Here is a 17682-nt window from a genome sequence, read left to right on the forward strand (position 1 = left end):
TAAAATTCAGCTAAAGTGTCTTTCTCTAAACTTGTGCCTTCCAGAGATATTAGGCTACAACTCTCATAATGGCAATCACAATTATCTTTGGAGGGCACTCTTACATCTGGAAGGCATCAGATGGTTTGGTGTCCTCCAATGATTTAAGGTCACATCCTTTAATTTAGAATGTCCCACAGAATGGCAGGACACATGCAATGTTAGATGAAACAATGCTAGATATATTTAACATAGTCTTATGGGAGCACTAAACCTCCAGCCACAAAGGAAAGTGTCCACTGCATCTCTGGATGATTTGCTCTTCTGGTATCCTTTCTTGTGTACTGAGTATGATTGGGATAATTACTACTTCTAAATATACATAATGGGACCTCCCCTGATAATTTCAGTGACTGTCTAGGTCTGTAACGGGGAAGGCAGACTAATAGGTGTCCTGGTATCAACTGGGTTTGTGCATTATATGTCATAATCAAAAATTGGCAGGCAGTGCCATTGCTTCAAAATGTGATATGTGCCCAGCCACGGGCCCTACTCACCCAGCTGGTAATCTGTACCTCCTGCAATTTCTGCACCAAAGACAAGGGTAATTCCACATAGAGCTCATTACGGTCTCTTAAATGGGAGATTCCCAGCATGTGAACAATTCTAAAGGAAGAGAATATCTGTAGCTCAAGGCTGAACTGTGGAGTTCTTGATGCACTCTGAGCTTGGTTGTTTGCATGCAGACATTTTGCCACCCAACTAGGTAACACTCTCATGACCAGCAGCAAAATATGCTGGCTAACGGTATGCTCCTGGAGTGAATCTGTGTTGAATCGATGCTTATCTGGCCTGTGTAGAGCTATGCATTCTCTCCTTTTGATAATTCAATTAAAATAATGCGGCTGAGTAATATATTCCAGCCACGCTACCAGCCTGTTTAATCTGAAGGATATTCACTTTTCTCTAGTTCTGTTTTCTCCTGTTGCTTCATCTGACACTGCTTTGATCCCATAAACTTGGCTGATGAAACTGTAATTTTCCTGTGCCGTTTTCTTTTCAGTGCATGCTTATGACTGATCAGGGTATTATATTGCAAGGGTGGGCAAATCTGGCTCATTGCATGTTACATTCAATGGGACCCAACTCCTGTTGGCTGTAAGCAGCAGCAGGATGATGATGATGATGATGATGATGATGATGATGATGGAGTTGCAACATTTGGAAGGTTGTAGGCTCCCACCAATGAAATACTAGCTAGATCAGCGTTCCACAGCACAGGCCCTTCCAAATGTGTGAGGTCTCAACGCTATAATATCTGCTCCAGTTCGATCAGCTGAGAGCATCAGATAGCAATACCCTGGGTTGGTGAAGCCTAAGTTAGTGTTGGATTCAGACAGGTTTTCTTCAGATTTCTCCTCCATTCAGGGGGCTCACTTGAGCAAGTTCTTTCTTGTTTAACCTTATCTTGCAGACTTGTTATAAGGGTGCACTTCTCTGAGCTTCCTCAAATATGATGAAGGAAAAAAGGGAATCAGACAAGTTTTACAGTGGCAGCTCCACATACAAAAACAGCTTTGAGGATTTTTTTTTTTTTAATGTCCTTGTTCGCTGTGTGTCTAATCACTCCAGACATGCACAATTTAAAATGCCCACGCAAAGTTTAAGGTCAGGTGTCTCTTTTTTTCAAGCAGCATGTATTGCTGCAAGCCAAGATTTCTAAGGAAAGAAAAAGTCTAGTTTCTCTTGAAAAAAAAATCCCTGGTCTCAATCACCTTTTTCAATGTGTGTTTGGGGCCATTTTTGTGTTTGTGAATTACCTGAGTGATCAATGCTCAGAGCAATCAAATGCTTGACAGTTTAACAGCATCCAATGCCACTCTTTCATGTATGGAGAAGCAGGTTTAACACCCTCAGCTTCTGATCACTGAGGCCTTTCTTACCAGCTGGTTTATGTATGTTGATCAGTGAACTGTTCACAGCAGACAGGAATAGGCATAATGAAACAATTGCTCCCTTGGGTTAATAATTGATCTGAATGAGATGGAATTAGGGAACCACTGCATACAGTCATCACAAACCTTGACTTTGATGGACTTTTTTGAATACGGACATCACTGCTTCTCCACCCCCTGTAGTAAATTATCTAAATTTTGAGCATAACCAAGAATCATCATGGTGCAGGGTCAGCTTTGGTCCAGCAAAGCTCCAGTTTAAATCTCTGTTCAGTCACAGAGGGTGTAGGTAATATTGAGGGTAGTCACTTTCTGGGGAGGTAGAGAAAGCTAATAGAGATCATGTGCGATTTAAGGCATGTGCTGGGTATTCGCAGTATTGCTAGCCAGGCAAGAATCACTGCTAGGAGAAGGATGTTTCAGTTGCATCGTTATGACAACTTTATGTAGTCTACCGAAACGAATCCAACTTCATATCAGAATGTTAACCATTTGAAAACTCTAGTATAAAGACAGCTGGTCCAGCCCATCTTCCAGATGTGATAAGTCTTGAGATGTGTTGTGCCAAGACACCACACACCTCCAGCCAGCATGGGACAGGGTGAATTACTCTGTGTGGTCTGGGGCACTATAGATGACATGGCTGTAGAGCAGGAACAGGTATGGCTGGAAGCCATCTGCATAGTGAGGGCTTCCATAATGTCCATAAGCCACATGTGTTCCTCTGATTTTTTTTTCTCCTTATTTTTGGCACCCCAGGAGCCCCTTTCAAGCATGATGGAGGCCATTCTGTGGGCAGTTGGAAGTTCTGAGGAGAGGCAGTTTTCATTACAGAGCCAGAAAGGAGCATTTCTAAGATAATACAGGGACTGAAGATCACCTTCAGATATGTTTGATTGCCACTACAGCACTTATAGCTTCTGTAAGGATGATGGGGATTGTAATCCAACCTAAGTAGGGGTGCCATATTGGGGAAGGCAATTACAAAACAAAAAAGACTATTTGACTATTGCAGGCTTATTTCCAACACTACATTCATTTTTCCCTTCTCTTCTAGGGCTACAGTATCTGACCTGACACAAATACCAAAGGTACAAATACTTTGCTTTGACTGGAGTTGGCAGGCCAGATACGGTAGCCTGCTTCTCTTATCCCAACCCCGTTTATCCCTGTTGAAAACTTCTGGGAAATTAAAAGCTTGCTCTTTCTTTTGTGATTTTTTTGGGGGTTGCTCCTAATAGAAAGATTTCTTTTTTAAAAGGGGCAGTTTAACTCTACCCTTTCCACAGCCACACATTCATGTAGCTAAGTTGGGAATGAGCAAGCTTTATTTTCATTTATTAAGTAACCCATTTGAGAATTAAGAAAAAAAGGCAAGAGTATTACTGGAGTTGGTTAGGCCGGAGCACTGCCTCCTTCTCACAAGAATTAACTACAAGGTTTGTGGGAATATTTGCAGCTGGAAAACTGCTTAGCTGGCCTGAATGTTTTAACTGCTGAGAGCTCAGTTAATTATGGTGGGTATAAATATGTGTTTGGATGTGTAGAAACACATACACACGTATAAATAAATATATAGGTTTTATCAATCTCCCTTTCCTTCTGCTCCCTTTTTACTTCCCATTTCTCGCAAACACCCTTAGTGGATATATCATGATGAAATAAGATTACAAGAGCTAATCTGCCAGTGCTATTGTTCCTAGTTTTGAATTGCATTAATTCTGGGCCTCATTTCATAAGGCAATTTTGACCAAAACATGGCCAGACACTGTGTGTTCAAACACTAGCTGTTGTCCTTGCCACAGATGGTGCTTAAAGTCCTTGAATTCAAAATTACAATCCCTTTGAAGGTCTGTGTATATGAAAATCCTATCTAGTATAACTCAACATGCAAGTGGGATGTGTTGTTACTTAGAGAAGAAAGACATGTACTCTGTTGATGATCAGAGGCACTGTCCTCTTCTCCCCCTTCACCCATTCCCTTTGAAAATATTACTGTGTAAGGTCAGGCCCTTGTATTAACAAGGAAATGGGCTCTAGCAAATCCCTGATTATAATTAAGTCCCAAGAATGGCCAAGAATGAATAAAATGAACAGCTCAAGAAAGTATGGGAAGAGACAGATAAGAAACATTTGAATTTAAGAGTCCATTTGCTCTACTTAGCAGTCCATTTGCTCCTAAAGCTAATATCCACCTATAAAAACATGTTTCCATTTTGCTGTGAAAGTTGCTGTAGGAGAAGGGAACTCTTCCCCTCTTTAGACTTTCCCTTACACCCCCTCTGAGCCTTTATCAAAGCCATTATATCACATGGACTGTGTTGGAAGTATAGCCCTCTCTTTCTTAAACTTGATTTTTTAAAAAACTGCAATCCTAGCCAATCAGAAACCTTGATGTGACATGATGTCACAGTGCCATCTACATAGCCCAGTAGGGTTGTGCTGACATCACAGAAGAAAACTCAAGCCCTTGCTGACCTCTCACCAACTGGAGAGGAAAAGGGGATACAACCCTTTTGTTGCCAAGTGGTCCCTGCTGTGATATCCACTGATTGCATTTTCACTGTGTGCCACTACTTCATGCCAAGACCCTTTCGTTGTAGACAGAAATATGAGCACGGTTGGTATGAACATCATGAGCTTCTCATGTAAATATTGCAAATGGGGCATTTTGATTCTATAACATGAACCCATGAAAGAGCACATTTGTGGGTGTGAAAATATTCCTTAAATATGTTCTTTCCCATTTCAGCTCAGCACTGGTCCCTGTTTTCAACACAGAATTAAAACCCTGTCTGATGCCAAGAGAGATGCTGTTGGTGAGGGACACAGGCTGGGAGAGAATAGCCCAGCTCCAGAGATATTCCCCTCCCTGAGGCAGAATAGCAAAAGATGTCCCTTCTCCTGTCAAATACTCGAGGCACCAGCAATAGAAAATTCCACATGTGGTTCTCTCCAATCTCAGCAGTAAAAATACAGTAACTATCTAGATGTCTTCCCACAATTAGGCTTCACTCTGCTTAAGGCTGCCTCTGCTTCAGCAGGAAAAATATTGGTTGTCTAACAATCAGGCAGACTTCTTATGGCCACCCAAAAGAACGGAGAGGAAACCTTTACTACACATATGATGTTTGGTATGCATTTCCAAATTCTGAATAGCCAGAGCTCAACCCAGCAGTTCTCCTATCAAACACTGGCCCTAAAATCCTGGCTCAGGTAGTCTCTCCAATCCAGCTGATACAGAAATGGTGGGCAGTCACGTTTTGTGGTTTAATGAAGGTTGTTAGGTGAATACAGTAACCATCATACATGTGTGGACACATACACACCCAGTTTGTGCCACAGCCTGAGATACAAGGAAGCATAAAAATAGGGGCACTTAGCACCAGAGTGTGAGGAAAATTCAGTGGTAAATGGTGAACGTGGCACAGTGCAGAAGGCCAGCTCCAGCCCCATATGGGCCATTGGGCTACAAGGAGCCTGTTAGACTGCTTGGCTAGCAGAGAATCAAGCTTTACTATACCATCTTTCCTCCCTAAAGAGACAAGAATGTCAGAATCACTAGCCATACCTTACAACGGTCTTCCCCAGCCTAGTGCCTTCCAGCTGCGTTCAGTCTGCAGCTGTCAGAATTTCCAGCCAGTTTTCCCTCCCAAGATTAATGGTGTTTGCTAGGTTGGGGAAGGATGTCTTATAGGAATCTGCTGGGCATGGACTGAATGATAGATAAGGATGATGAGAGACTAGTGAGCATATGGCTCCTGGTTCTTCTTTCCAACATGAAGATGATGGTGGGCTTACAGGCTTACAGTGAAATTCTTGTGGTGAACATAAAGAGGGGGAGACAGGCTCAGCTTTCTACCAGCAAGACTTTGCATGTCTTGCCACACAAGCACCACTTGATCCTAAGATAGGAACAGAGGATAGCGATTCTTTCTCCCAGGAGGATGAAGACTCTAAGAATAGTATTTGGATAGCTTTTGGTTGTTGGAGAGGAGTATATGTCAATTAATCTCCATGGTAATTGGAAGGAATGAGAAGGAACAGTCCTATACAAATTGTCCCAAATTGCATTCCATTGTCATGCCAAGACACTTATCAGTTGAGTTGAATTCAATACGAACAGTTTTAAAAAATGGATACCCTATGCTTATTCTTTAAATCTTGTATCAGTATCCTGTTTTTCTGTGGTTGCCCATTGTTTCCAAAACTATTACTCTACTCCATTTTCTCCATCCTTTCCCACTGCCCATGCCTTAGAGTAGATGGCTCTGCCAATGGATTGCTCCTGAATTTCCAGTTCCCAACATGCTTCAGGCATAATCTTGACATCCCTGTGTCCTTTTTGGGGTGGAGTTCAACAGTGTAGAATGTGGTCTCCATTGCCCCCATCACTACAGGTGGCCAGAGCTGGCCAATCAGTCCAGTGCTTCACTAAGACGGCATAATAGCACCAATATTGGAGCTGCAACAAGAGAGGGCCCTGGCTCAGTCTGAGCCCTGTGCAACTCCCCAAGAGTCACAGCCCTGAGGGACCTTGGCCGCATAAATAGGAGGCTGTCATCAGGTTAAATACAACGGCAGGTCTTTGCAGGGCTGGCTCCATTCTTGCATCCCTCCCCCCGCCCTTCACCAGTGCAGAGAGAAAGGGCTTTTGGTTCTCTCTTTTCTAGAAGTGGTCCAGCATGGTCTAGAGGGAGTGTCCATCTTTGGAGGGCTCAGCCACTGAAACAGACAGGCCCAAGCTCAAAGCCAAACTTCTGGTTGGTATCTCCAAAATCCTGAACAGCCACATCAACCAATGGTAGATGCTCTACACGTTGTGTCACCACTTGTAGAACTGTCCGCTCCTGGCCTTTGCGTACCTGAAAGTAGAGGAGATAACTTCAAAAGCAAAAACGTGGGGATGTGAAATAATGGCTGCATCGAGGCATAAAAATGTTCCACCAGAGGCTTCAGGAAAGCAGCAGGATCCAAACAATGTTAAGGAAGCATAACATCCCTTGGTTTGGCAAACATGGACCAAGCAGGCAATGGCCCTAAATTCAGAAAGGTATGGGTATTTTTCTCAGAGTAGAATGGAGGGGGATATTTTATTCTGGTCTTTTAATATGCCTCCCCTGTTATGACTCATTTGAGAGTTGGAAAATGCTGAAAAGAAAGGTGAACGAAAAGGAAGAGTAGAAGCCACTGAAAGGGTTTTGGGAGCAGATGATTGTCCTTCGTTAATTTTGGAATGTCCATAGTTCCATCATGTGATGGTGATCTCACAAGACCTTCACTTTACGGTCCAGGTGTAATCACTGTGACCTGCAATTCAGAGTCATTTCATGTCACGGGGGTGAAGACTTGGGGAGAAATATAAAAGGTAGACAAATGCTCTCTCACCTGGCAGCCATCATATAAGGCATGGATGGGAGCTTCTGTGCTGTTATGCATCAACTCCACATCATTGAAAGCCCGAAAATGCAGGGCCTTCACGTGGCTGCTGGTGTCAGCCTCATACCAAGCAGCCATGTTTTGGCAGAGGAGGGTGAAGTTCTGCCGGGCAACAGCACTCAGCAGGCGTAGGAATGTGAGTTGAGTGACCAGCACAGGGTTGCCATCTGCATCCACATAGGAGAACTGGAAGGAAAAGCAGGAGAAGGGAACTGGTGGATTACCAGAAAGCCACTGTGTTCCTTCCAGTCCACACTGCAACCTTTTCACAAATACAGCCACAGAGTGGCTATGTTTACACCACACATTACGCTTTTATGTGATCCATCTGGCTTTGGCTTAGCATGGGGCGAATCCAGCAGTTGCACTTTGTAAACAATGTTTATGGGTTAGATGTATTGTCTGAACCCATTCGGTTATAAATCATAGCTGAAGAAAGATGGGGTCTTTAGCCCTGTATGGGGTCTTGATAATGCACCGGGGCCATGGATTTGATTAACAGAAGATGGGAGATAGTACTGCATGCTCTTTCCAGACTTCCTCTAGGGATAAAAGCAAGATTGACAGAATGGAAAATGTTACCTTTTTGCCTCTTTTGAAGGTGCTGAACCAACTTCCTGGTTGCTCCTTGCTCCAGGCGGCAAGTCGTACCTAGAGGCATAGATTCCATATTTGTTGCTCAGCTTAGGGTTCTAAGTTGAGGTTCCTGAGCCAAGTAACCTGTTTGAGGTGCCAAGGCAATTCACATAGCTTCTGATCTTTTTCCTGGCCATCCCTTTAGTGGTCAAATGCAGCTACTTACAGCCTCAAATTTCTTGTCAGGGAATAAGCAGGTTTCTCCACCAGCGGTGAAGTTGCAGTAAACTTTGAAAGCATCTCGACCGCATCCCTGGTTTGGATCAATCCAGTATTCACCTGAAGAAGAATATTGGGATGTGTGTCAACACGGAAAGGGTTACGGAGACCGTGAGGAAGTGGCCCCTTCACAATAAAAAAATTACAAGCTTTGCAGAATCTCCCTAGTCCCCAGTTACCAAAGGCAACACACAGATCCCTCTGGCTCTCAGCATTAGGGTGCACAGCATATTCCATTCCTATCCCGCTGCTTGAAATTTCACCCTCAGACTCACCATCTTTGAGGTGAGCATGACAAAACTGAAGCTCCTTGCAAACCCTGGCTGGACTGTCCAGAGTGCCTAGTGGGCATCGCATTTGCTCCACCTCATCACGTAGAGAGCCTAGGGCTGCCAGAACTTCTGCCAGTCCATCCGCATCAGGATCAGCATCCATTGCCCCTGGAGCATCCCCCTGTTCTTCTACCTCCCAGTCTTGAAGGCTCTTGCGCCCACTTCCCAGAGGTCCTGGGTTCTGCAGTTCAGCTGGGCGGCCCTAGACATGGGAAAAAGAAAAACAGAAAGGAGGATACAGTACATAGAGGAGGATGTGGGATGTGGTGGCCCAGTGAAAATCCTTCCCAAAAGCCTATCTGCCACCACTCACTGGTAGGGGTAGAAAAGAAATATGCTTTGCCTCTTGATATAAGATAATTTACATTGGCATTTGGAAAAGTTAAGGAAAGTCAAGAGAGCCAATTTGATGTAGTGGTTAAAGGTCCCAGGCTAGAAACTGGGAGACTCTGAGTTCTGGTCCCACCTTAAGCGCAAAGCCAGTCACTCCCTCTCTGCCTTAGCAAGCAGGCAATGGCAAACCACTTCTGAAAATGTTGCCAAATATTGCCTGGACAAGTCCCTATAGTCAACCAAGAGTCAAGATTGACTCAAAAGCACGTGCGCACACACACACACACACACAAGATCAGACCTGATTAGTACTTGGGTGGGAGACCACAAGAGATTTCCAAGGCTTCAGGCCAAGCAGGGAATTTATAAAACTTCATGGAAGAAAGGAATAGTAAACCAATTCTGAACTGCTATCGTGTGCATGTCCAGAAGATGCTAGGAATCAAACTTGAGTCAGAGGAGACCTTTTAAATTTATACTGCCAAAACTAAAAGCAAACCCTTCATTTTTTGCATTTCTTTGAATTTTGCAATGTGTTAAAAACATGGACACATCCGATGTTTATATTGCTAGAAATGTACACAAAAATGTATGCATTTTAATATCCATCTCTCCCAAAGTGGGAATTTCTGTATGCATTTATAACCATAAAATGTATTATTAAGAGAAAATACATTAAACATGCATGCAATGGGAGAAGATGGTTAGAAAAATGTATATAGATACAAAATATATATCCTCAACAAAGGCATATAAGAATGTAGGTGAATTTTGTGTAGACGTTGTAGTAAAACATCTACTTACTGGTGGTCCTGGTGATCCTGGCAGTCCTGGATCACCTTTTGGTCCAATAGGTCCCTGCAGGAAGATGGATCAAGATCTTGGTACCAGTGCACAGATTCCTTTTTTACCACTGGTCATGTTGTCATGTTATCTGGAGCTTCTGGGAATAGCAGTTTAGCAATGTCTGGAGAGCCCAACTCTGCTTTAGTAGCTAGTGTCAGTAGCTAAGCATGATAAGCACTATTCAGAGCCTCCCATAAGTGCACCTCCCTCCCCCTGATAAGAATAATAATAACAACAATAATAATAATAATAATAAACCATCAAACAACAACATCTGCCTATCCCAGGTCCTTGGGAAGGACTTGATAGGTGGATAAAAATGCCAAATCCAGTCTAAACATCTGGCTGCCTGTGCGACCAACCATCATAATAATAAATTATATAGCAACCAAATGTACAATTTGTGGTACACTTATTATCCTCTAGATTACAACTATCACATCTTGTTGATCCAGAATTTGAGTTCCTTTGATACAGACATTCAAATTTAAAGCCATAAGAATAAGAACGACTGTGTAGACATCTTTGGGTTAATGTCTTCCTCTTCCTTGAGCCCTGCAGTATCATTTGGGACTTACCAAAGAGCCTTTGTCGCCTTTTTGTCCCAGAGGGCCCTAAGGAAAGACAGAAAGGATCAACAGGCAAAAGGAGCTCTTGGATGTACTGTAAGAAGAGGATGGCAAAATGGCATAAGAGATAATATCCTTTTGTATCAGGGAAACTAAGGAATTAATACAATCTCAGAAACTATGGATATGCAATGACAAAATAGTGATAGTGACGACATGCTGTAAAAGTAATTGCTTTTCTATAACTGGAGAAGAACAAATGAGAGAGGCACAGCCACATAAAAGGAAAAAATGAGCAGGGTATGGAAGAGGGAGATGAAAGTTGGAGCGTCCCAGGGAAGATCGGATACCAACAGGTCCATATCTTTGGCCATTACCGAGGGGGACCTTTTGAAGAACTATTTTGGAAGCCACCTAGAATCTAGCATGAAATACTTACTGAGAGGCCAGGAGATCCAGGTGGGCCTGGAGGACCAAGAGGTCCAATAACCCCCTAAGGAGGAGGAAAAAGAATATCAGTATTGTGTGCTTGAGGGGGCTCTTCCCAGCCAGACGGTGAAGAGTCCTGTTCACTTCTTTAATCCCCACCCCTCTCCATCTCAACCAGCTTCCATCTACTCACAGGGTCGCCCTTAGCGCCTGGTGTTCCCTGGTTCCCTGGCAGCCCCTGGTCACCTTTCTCACCCATCTCACCTGGGGGGCCAATCAACCCAATGAGTCCTGCGTGGCCCTAGAAGGAAAAGGAAGCTGCTTAGGAAAAAAGAAAATGAGGGAAGGGAGTGAGCAAGCAAGCCCTCTGGCAGAGCTGAAAGAGGAGAACCTTGAAACTAGGGTACATTAAAAGGTGTGTGAAATAGGTATGAGACCCTTCACATCATGGAGGCAAGGGAGGCATTGTCATGGAGGCATTGTCATTGTCGTGGAGGCATTGTCATTTTGACTAGAAGTATAAAGGAGGGCTGATCTATCTCAATTGTCTTCTGCCTCACTTCAGGAAAAGTGGCTTTTGTCAAGCCAAGCGGCCACCCATTGCTGAGAACCTGCTTCTCATCCTTGGAGGACTTTAATCAAAGCTTTGTGAAAGCAAAAGGCCATTTTAAAGTTCTGCACTGATCCCCCCTCCAGAAACACATACATGCATATTATTAGATCTTGCTCCCAAGTCAGAAAAGATAATTTCCTTTCTCCAAAGTGAAATACAGGCTGTGTTCATTCAATGAATCTAACCGCAGTTGCCGCTACTGCAAGGTAGCGATATACCCTGGTAAGCCAGTGGCAGGTATGCCCTGATCAAAGAGGCAGCAGCCATCTTGGCAGAAGCTGTCTCTTCTGATCTTCTTTTTTGTTTCAGGAAAATGTTGCTTGGGGGAAGGGAAGAATAAGACAGACGAGAGGACCCAGAGCAGTCCTCTTTTTGCAAGATCACTCTAGGTATTTGCTTCTAAGCCAAGAAGCAGGAAGAGCAGGTTAACACTCTCTTAACCGTTTATTCTGAGTTTGTTCAATGTAGTTGGCTAGGGGACGTTAGTGTAATCCAAAGCAACTTCAGGTCTGTTTCAGAATAAAATTAACCCTCTGCAACCATATGACCATTTGGGATTAACAGGCTGCTGAGTCAGTCACTCCCTGGGTAAAGATTTACCCCTGGGTGACGGCAATGCACAACTGCTAATGTCACAGTAAACCTAGATGAGGAGTTGGGCTTCTGTCAACTATGTTACCTTGTTTGAACAATACAGCTGAGCAGGAGAAGTTTAGGTTGTTTGGGGCTAAAACTGACCTCTACCCTTCCACGCCCTACTGACTGTGTTCATACAACTATATACACACCACTTTGCTCCAGTTAAGCATGTCATGAGAACAGAGCCAACTACTATTCAGTAGATAGACAGGAAGCCCACATCTTTGCTTAATACAGGTAGTCCTTGGGTTATGACCCTAATTGGGACTGGAATTTCCATCACTAAGCAAAGTGGTCATTAAGTGAAACATCATGTGACCACACCACTTAGCAACAGCAGTTCCAGCACTCCTGGTTGCAATTGTTAAGCGAGGACAGCGTGGTGAGGACCTCGCACTTGTCCTGCCCTGTGAGAACTGTCTTCACTTCAACTCTCTCCACCTGCCCCCCTCCCCCCTCCCACAACTCTGCCCTTTTGGCTGCCCTTCACAGCATGGCCAGGAGTCACACAGAGATTGCTGAAGCTGGGCAGGCCCGCCAGGAGCCCAGCAGCTGGGGAGGCGGTGTCAGTGAGGGGCATCAGCGAGCCTAGCACCAACAGAACCCCTGTACTGTGGGGCTTGAGGCTGGCTGGTGTTGGTGAGCCCGGTGGAGGGGAGGGGAGGGGAGGTGAAGAAGGTAACAAAGGTCAGCTGGGGGCAGTGGTGGGGGGTGGCAGCAGGTAGGCAGCAGCGGAATACAGCAGCCTCTTCATCTAGGCCATGCTGTGCAGAGTGACCAAAAGGGCCAAAGTTGGGGAAAGATAGGCAGGTGGGGGGAGTTGAAGTGGAGGCAGTTTGCGCAGGGTAGGAGAGTGTGACTGCAGGATGCTCAACTGTCATAAATGCAGGCCGGTTGCCAAGCGCCTGACTTTTGGTCACATGACCACAGGGACACTACAACAGTCTTAAGTGCAAGGACCGGTCATAAGTCCATTTTTTCAGTGCTGTCATAACTATGACTGGTTGCTGAATGAATGGTCGTAACCTGAGGACTATCTGTACCTGAAACCAGATCACAGAGAGCAAAGCTTTGTAATGTGCTCTATATTACTATAGGGCAGCTACGACCCTACAGAAGTATAATGGCACTCCCTAGCACTCCACGCTGAAAATTCAGTATCAAATGTGCAAATGTTTGCAGTTTTTTTTTTTTTTTTTTTGCTTTCTATTAAAAATTAAGGATGGAAATGGGAGCTGGAGGCAACTGCTCCTATTTTCACACACACATCCTCAAAAAACCTCAAAAATAGCCACAATCAGTCTGAAAAAGATGATTTTGGGCTGTTTCCTAGGATTTCTGAATAGCTTTAAGGATAGAAATGGGAGCAGTTTTACATCTCAAAGGCCTCCTTCTCCCACTCCCATCCTTATATCTCCCCCCTGCCCCCCCCCAAAAGGCAAACAAAGCCCCTTCCAATTATATCAATACTAGAATGACTTCTTGTGGCCCTTTGGAAGATCTAGAAGTTGAGTTCTGGTCCTTCAAATGTTAACTATCCTTGCTTGATATAGTCTTGCTCTCTTATGCTCCATTCAGCAAGCTTTTTTTATTATTATTATTTTTTTAACTTGAGCTGAGATTCTCCATTCTCCAATAGTACATTGCTCTGTTGTTCTTGTGTGAGTTAATAGCATCCTGAAGCAATCCTGCCTGTCAGTTGGTAAGCTCCCCCCACCCCTCCCTACAAATACATCTAGCACTGAACACCACCAGATGCTTAACAATCTCCTCTCTAACCTAACTGAATTACAGCAGTTCTGGGCACAGAGGCAAGTATAAAATTCTTGTTGAGCTCCTATCTAAGGTTCATCAGCTTCCTGGGTCACAAATTATGCAAGACCCCATCTAACAGTTACAAGAATTGAAAAAGAAGGTTCACAATTTAACAAGGTGGCTGCAGAAAGAAGAAGGCTTTCTAGGACAAGGGATGATTCATCTGGAGATTGGAAGGTCTTTCATTTTCTGCCCAGGTAGGAATTGTGTACTTATATTTACCTTCTCTCCCTTGTAGCCAGGATCACCCTTGAGGCCAGGGAGCCCAGTAGGACCCTATGAAGAGAACAGCTCCATTAAGACTGGAGTTCAAGAAGCACCGCCTGGAAGCCTCATGGTCTACCAGCATCTCTTGTGAGGCCTTCCAGAGTAGGCGGACCCAACTTTTTCAGCATTTGGGTCTTTTTCTTATTTTGGGAGTTTGGGGAAGTTTAAAGGGCTACATGTGTGCTTTGCAGAGGATTAGGCATACATTTCATCCTTCAGTATCCCTAAATCTTCCCCACCCCAGGTGAGTAATGGCCCCATCCACTTTTGGAGTATGGATTGCAATATGCTGTACAAGGCTGGATATGGCCCTGAGGTCAACAGGAATTGAGCGCTCTTGCAGTAAAAGGTAATCTAGGATTGGAGTCAATAGCAGGCCACAATCCAGAGATTCCAAAAGAGTAGGACTGTTGCTCATTTGGCCTCCCTTATTTTGTTGAGCCTGATAACTATTTCCTTCATATATGTCCATCCACATCTATTGTTTGGCACGGCATCATTTTATAATTTAATCTTGGCTAGTTCATTAAAATCATGACTAGCAATCCCTGTGTGAATTGCGCCTTAATCAACCATGCATTTTGGTATAATAACTGCTCAATGAGTCAGAATAAGCAGCTGCTTCCCTCGCTTCTTTTCTTTGAAAAATAATTTGGAAAGCCTACTTCATTGCTGGACTGCTTTGTTTTTTGTTGCTAGAAGATGCTTCTAACATTGCTCCCCACCAATAAATACCCATGTAAGACCTACCGTAAGTTGGGTGGAAAGGGGAAAGTGATGGGGACTCAGCCTTGTTAACTGATAAGAGTCTCAGAACAAGACCAGCTGTTGTGGAGAGGCCATTTCTTTTTGCTCACCATAGGACCTGGGGGCCCTGCCTGTCCTGGAGCTCCCAGTAGACCAGGTTCACCCTAGAGGAGAAAGAAACTCCAACATTAGCAACAAGAATGAAAAGACTTTGGGGGCTAAAAAGTACATCTATGCAATCTCCCCCATTCGTTGCATCATTTCCTCCTTGTGAAAAAGGCTTCGTTCTATACCTGTGCAAACCTTTGAGGAGGTAAGCTTGAAGTGGCTTCCCAAAACCTTCTGCCCTACCTCTAAAAGCAAAGGAGCCATGTTGCTACATTCCACCTGCCCCCCGCCTCTCCAGCTGTTCCAAGAGCAGAGAAACATGTGCAGAAATTTATTCCAGTTAACGGAATTGCTAAAGGAAGCTTTGAGGCCACACAACGCCTCAGTAAGGGGAGTCGCACACCTGTGTGTCTTGAAGCATCTCATCAACAGAAAACGTGGCTGCCTTGCATACTCCTAAACTTTTCCTCTTGCTTTCACAGTAATGAATCCTAAAAAGAAATTATCTTTTGGAGGTATTTTTCTTTTGACTTTCCTTTTTTACCAGTTATTGAGTTGGTGTTATATATGATCACTGTCACCAGGATACTTTATGCTTTTCACTGGAAACCATACTTAATTCCTTTAGAAACAACAGCTTAAACGATGGGAGTACAGTAATACCTCGATTCACAAACGCTTCTGTTCAAGAACAATTCGGTTCACGAACGGCAGCGTTCACAAAATTTTGCTTCCGTTCATGAACTCCGCACCGGGTGACGAACACGACCTGCGGCCATCTTCCCTGCTCTGACACTTGGTCGTGGCTTCCTTTAGGCGAGATCGCGGTCGCAGACAGACACTTGCTGTGAAGGTTTTGGTGTCGCCTCAGGCAAGGTTAGTGTTCTCTCTCTTCATACTGTACTGTACTTTATTTCATATTTTTGTGGTTAAAAAAATACATATGGTTCAGAATGAATTAACCTTATTTACATTGAACCTTATGGGAAAATTTGATTCGGTTGGCGACCAGAATCGTGGAACGAATTAAGTTTGTGAACCGAGGTACCACTGTAATATAGTATACATTAACTTTATATTTGAAAAACAAGTCTGATGTTAATTTCAGTTTAACATGGAAACTCTTTATGGAGTACAATTCTGTACATGGCTTGCCACTACATCTGAGATTTGGGTTCTCTTAAAATAAGGATTCTAAACTTGTTAATTATAATTGTTTATTTTTATGATAGAGGTCTCTTAGCTAATCTAAATTTTGATTTCAGTAATAGTTAAATATAACAGTTTTGAAAGTACTGAAATGTTAACATGGTCATGAAACTATCTTCATATTTGCTTTATTCCAAGTTGATATATAAAGATAAGTGAGATGTTCTTCCAGTTGAATAGCTTGGTATTGTCTTTTAATTTTATCTTTATTTTACTCTGCAAACGTTTCCATGTAACATCTGTACTTTATGATTTCTATGTATTTGCCTTTCTCTCTCTTTTCTTTAAAAAAAACTAATAAACAAACAATTAATTAATTAAAGGTTTTAGCCATGCCCCAGCCTAAAAAGTGCAGATCGTGATGCACTGTAAATCTGGATCAGAATTTGCCAAGAGGAAATTCTTCAATCATCACTCACTAAGACATATAAAAATAAATGGGCTATAAACTAAAGGAACAGTGTGTGTCTGCATCTAAGGGAACTCCATGCTCAGCTAGAACTTTCTTTGATGTCTTCACTGCTTCATTTCCCTCAGCTGACAATGTGAACAGCTTTAAAATGCTGTGTGGTTCCCTACTGATGTACCAAAAGCTATTTTGAACTACGGTCACTCATCTGAAAGGGATCTAATAAATGATCCTGGAGTTAGTCCATTTACTCTTTAAAATTGAGTTTGTTCCAAGGAATAGGATATTTTTCCACCACCTTATTATTCCTTGCCCAGGTCTTTTAGCATTAGAAAGACATTTTCTAATTTTTCAACTAAATCCACCTGCCAGTAATTCAAAGTTCATTGCTTCTGGTCCTCTATTTTTAGACTGAAGAATAGATACTCACCTTCTCCTCAAACTCCTTTGACACTTGTAAAGCAACTTGATTTTCTGCCTTGGAACTTTATTCCTAATATTTGCACTTTTCTTCATGTAACATGATATCCCATTAAGTTGCAGCCTATTCTCCTTCATCCCTCTGTCAACCATTTGCCAAATGGTGAAGGTACTTACTGCTGCACCAGGAATTCCACGCAGACCTTCTGAACCAGGTTGACCTGGAGGTCCTTGTGGGCCCACAGGTCCCATCTTCCCTGAGGGACCTTCTGTACCAGGCTCACCCTAAGAGCAGAAACAAAGACAGAGAGGAAAAACATCAATTTATAATAGAGATATTTAATTGTTTCAAGGTTGTCTGGTGGTTTTGCAATATTTTCATGGAGCAGACAATACTAAGTTAATTCACTTTGCTTTTTGAGCTGAGGGATAGAGATAGCTATTGTAGGATGACTTCTTGTATAGGATTATCTCAGGATGTTTTGTTGTCTAAAGTCAAGAACAACAAGCCCTTCTCCTATGCATACCTATACACAGAAATGAATTAGATTGACAGTTGAATTTTACTTCCTCCAATGCACTTGAGGGACTATATGGCAGATGTTGTAACCCAATGCTTCTCAACCTTAGCAACTTTAAGATGTGTGGACTTCAATTTCCAGATTCTGGGAGTTGAAGTCCACACGTCTTAAAGTTGCTAAGGTTGAGGAGCACTGTT

The 17682-nt window shown here is 43.2% G+C and overlaps 1 protein-coding gene across 3 annotated transcripts in view; it reads right to left on the minus strand.

Moving 5' to 3' along the window:
* Nucleotides 1-5185: 5185 nt before the first annotated feature.
* Nucleotides 5186-17682, minus strand: part of COL5A3 (collagen type V alpha 3 chain) — a 116649-nt gene continuing 104152 nt past the window's right edge. Inside the window, exons 56-67 of one of the 3 annotated variants that reach the window (XM_088137909.1) lie at nucleotides 17142-17249; nucleotides 14929-14982; nucleotides 14027-14080; nucleotides 10931-11038; nucleotides 10748-10801; nucleotides 10318-10353; nucleotides 9698-9751; nucleotides 8504-8762; nucleotides 8176-8288; nucleotides 7956-8024; nucleotides 7323-7559; nucleotides 5186-6799 (exon numbers count right to left, since the gene is read on the minus strand). In XM_088137909.1, coding sequence (XP_087994035.1) covers nucleotides 6653-6799; nucleotides 7323-7559; nucleotides 7956-8024; nucleotides 8176-8288; nucleotides 8504-8762; nucleotides 9698-9751; nucleotides 10318-10353; nucleotides 10748-10801; nucleotides 10931-11038; nucleotides 14027-14080; nucleotides 14929-14982; nucleotides 17142-17249 — 1293 coding nt within the window. In that variant the 3' untranslated portion in view covers nucleotides 5186-6652. The other 2 variants (XM_088137910.1, XM_088137912.1) reach the window with 2 other exon arrangements.

This window comes from Python bivittatus, unplaced genomic scaffold (genome assembly GCF_059951505.1).
Source record: "Python bivittatus isolate LINGU-HERP-01145 unplaced genomic scaffold, Pbiv_v1 ctg000220_np1212, whole genome shotgun sequence".
Lineage (NCBI taxonomy): Eukaryota > Metazoa > Chordata > Lepidosauria > Squamata > Pythonidae > Python > Python bivittatus.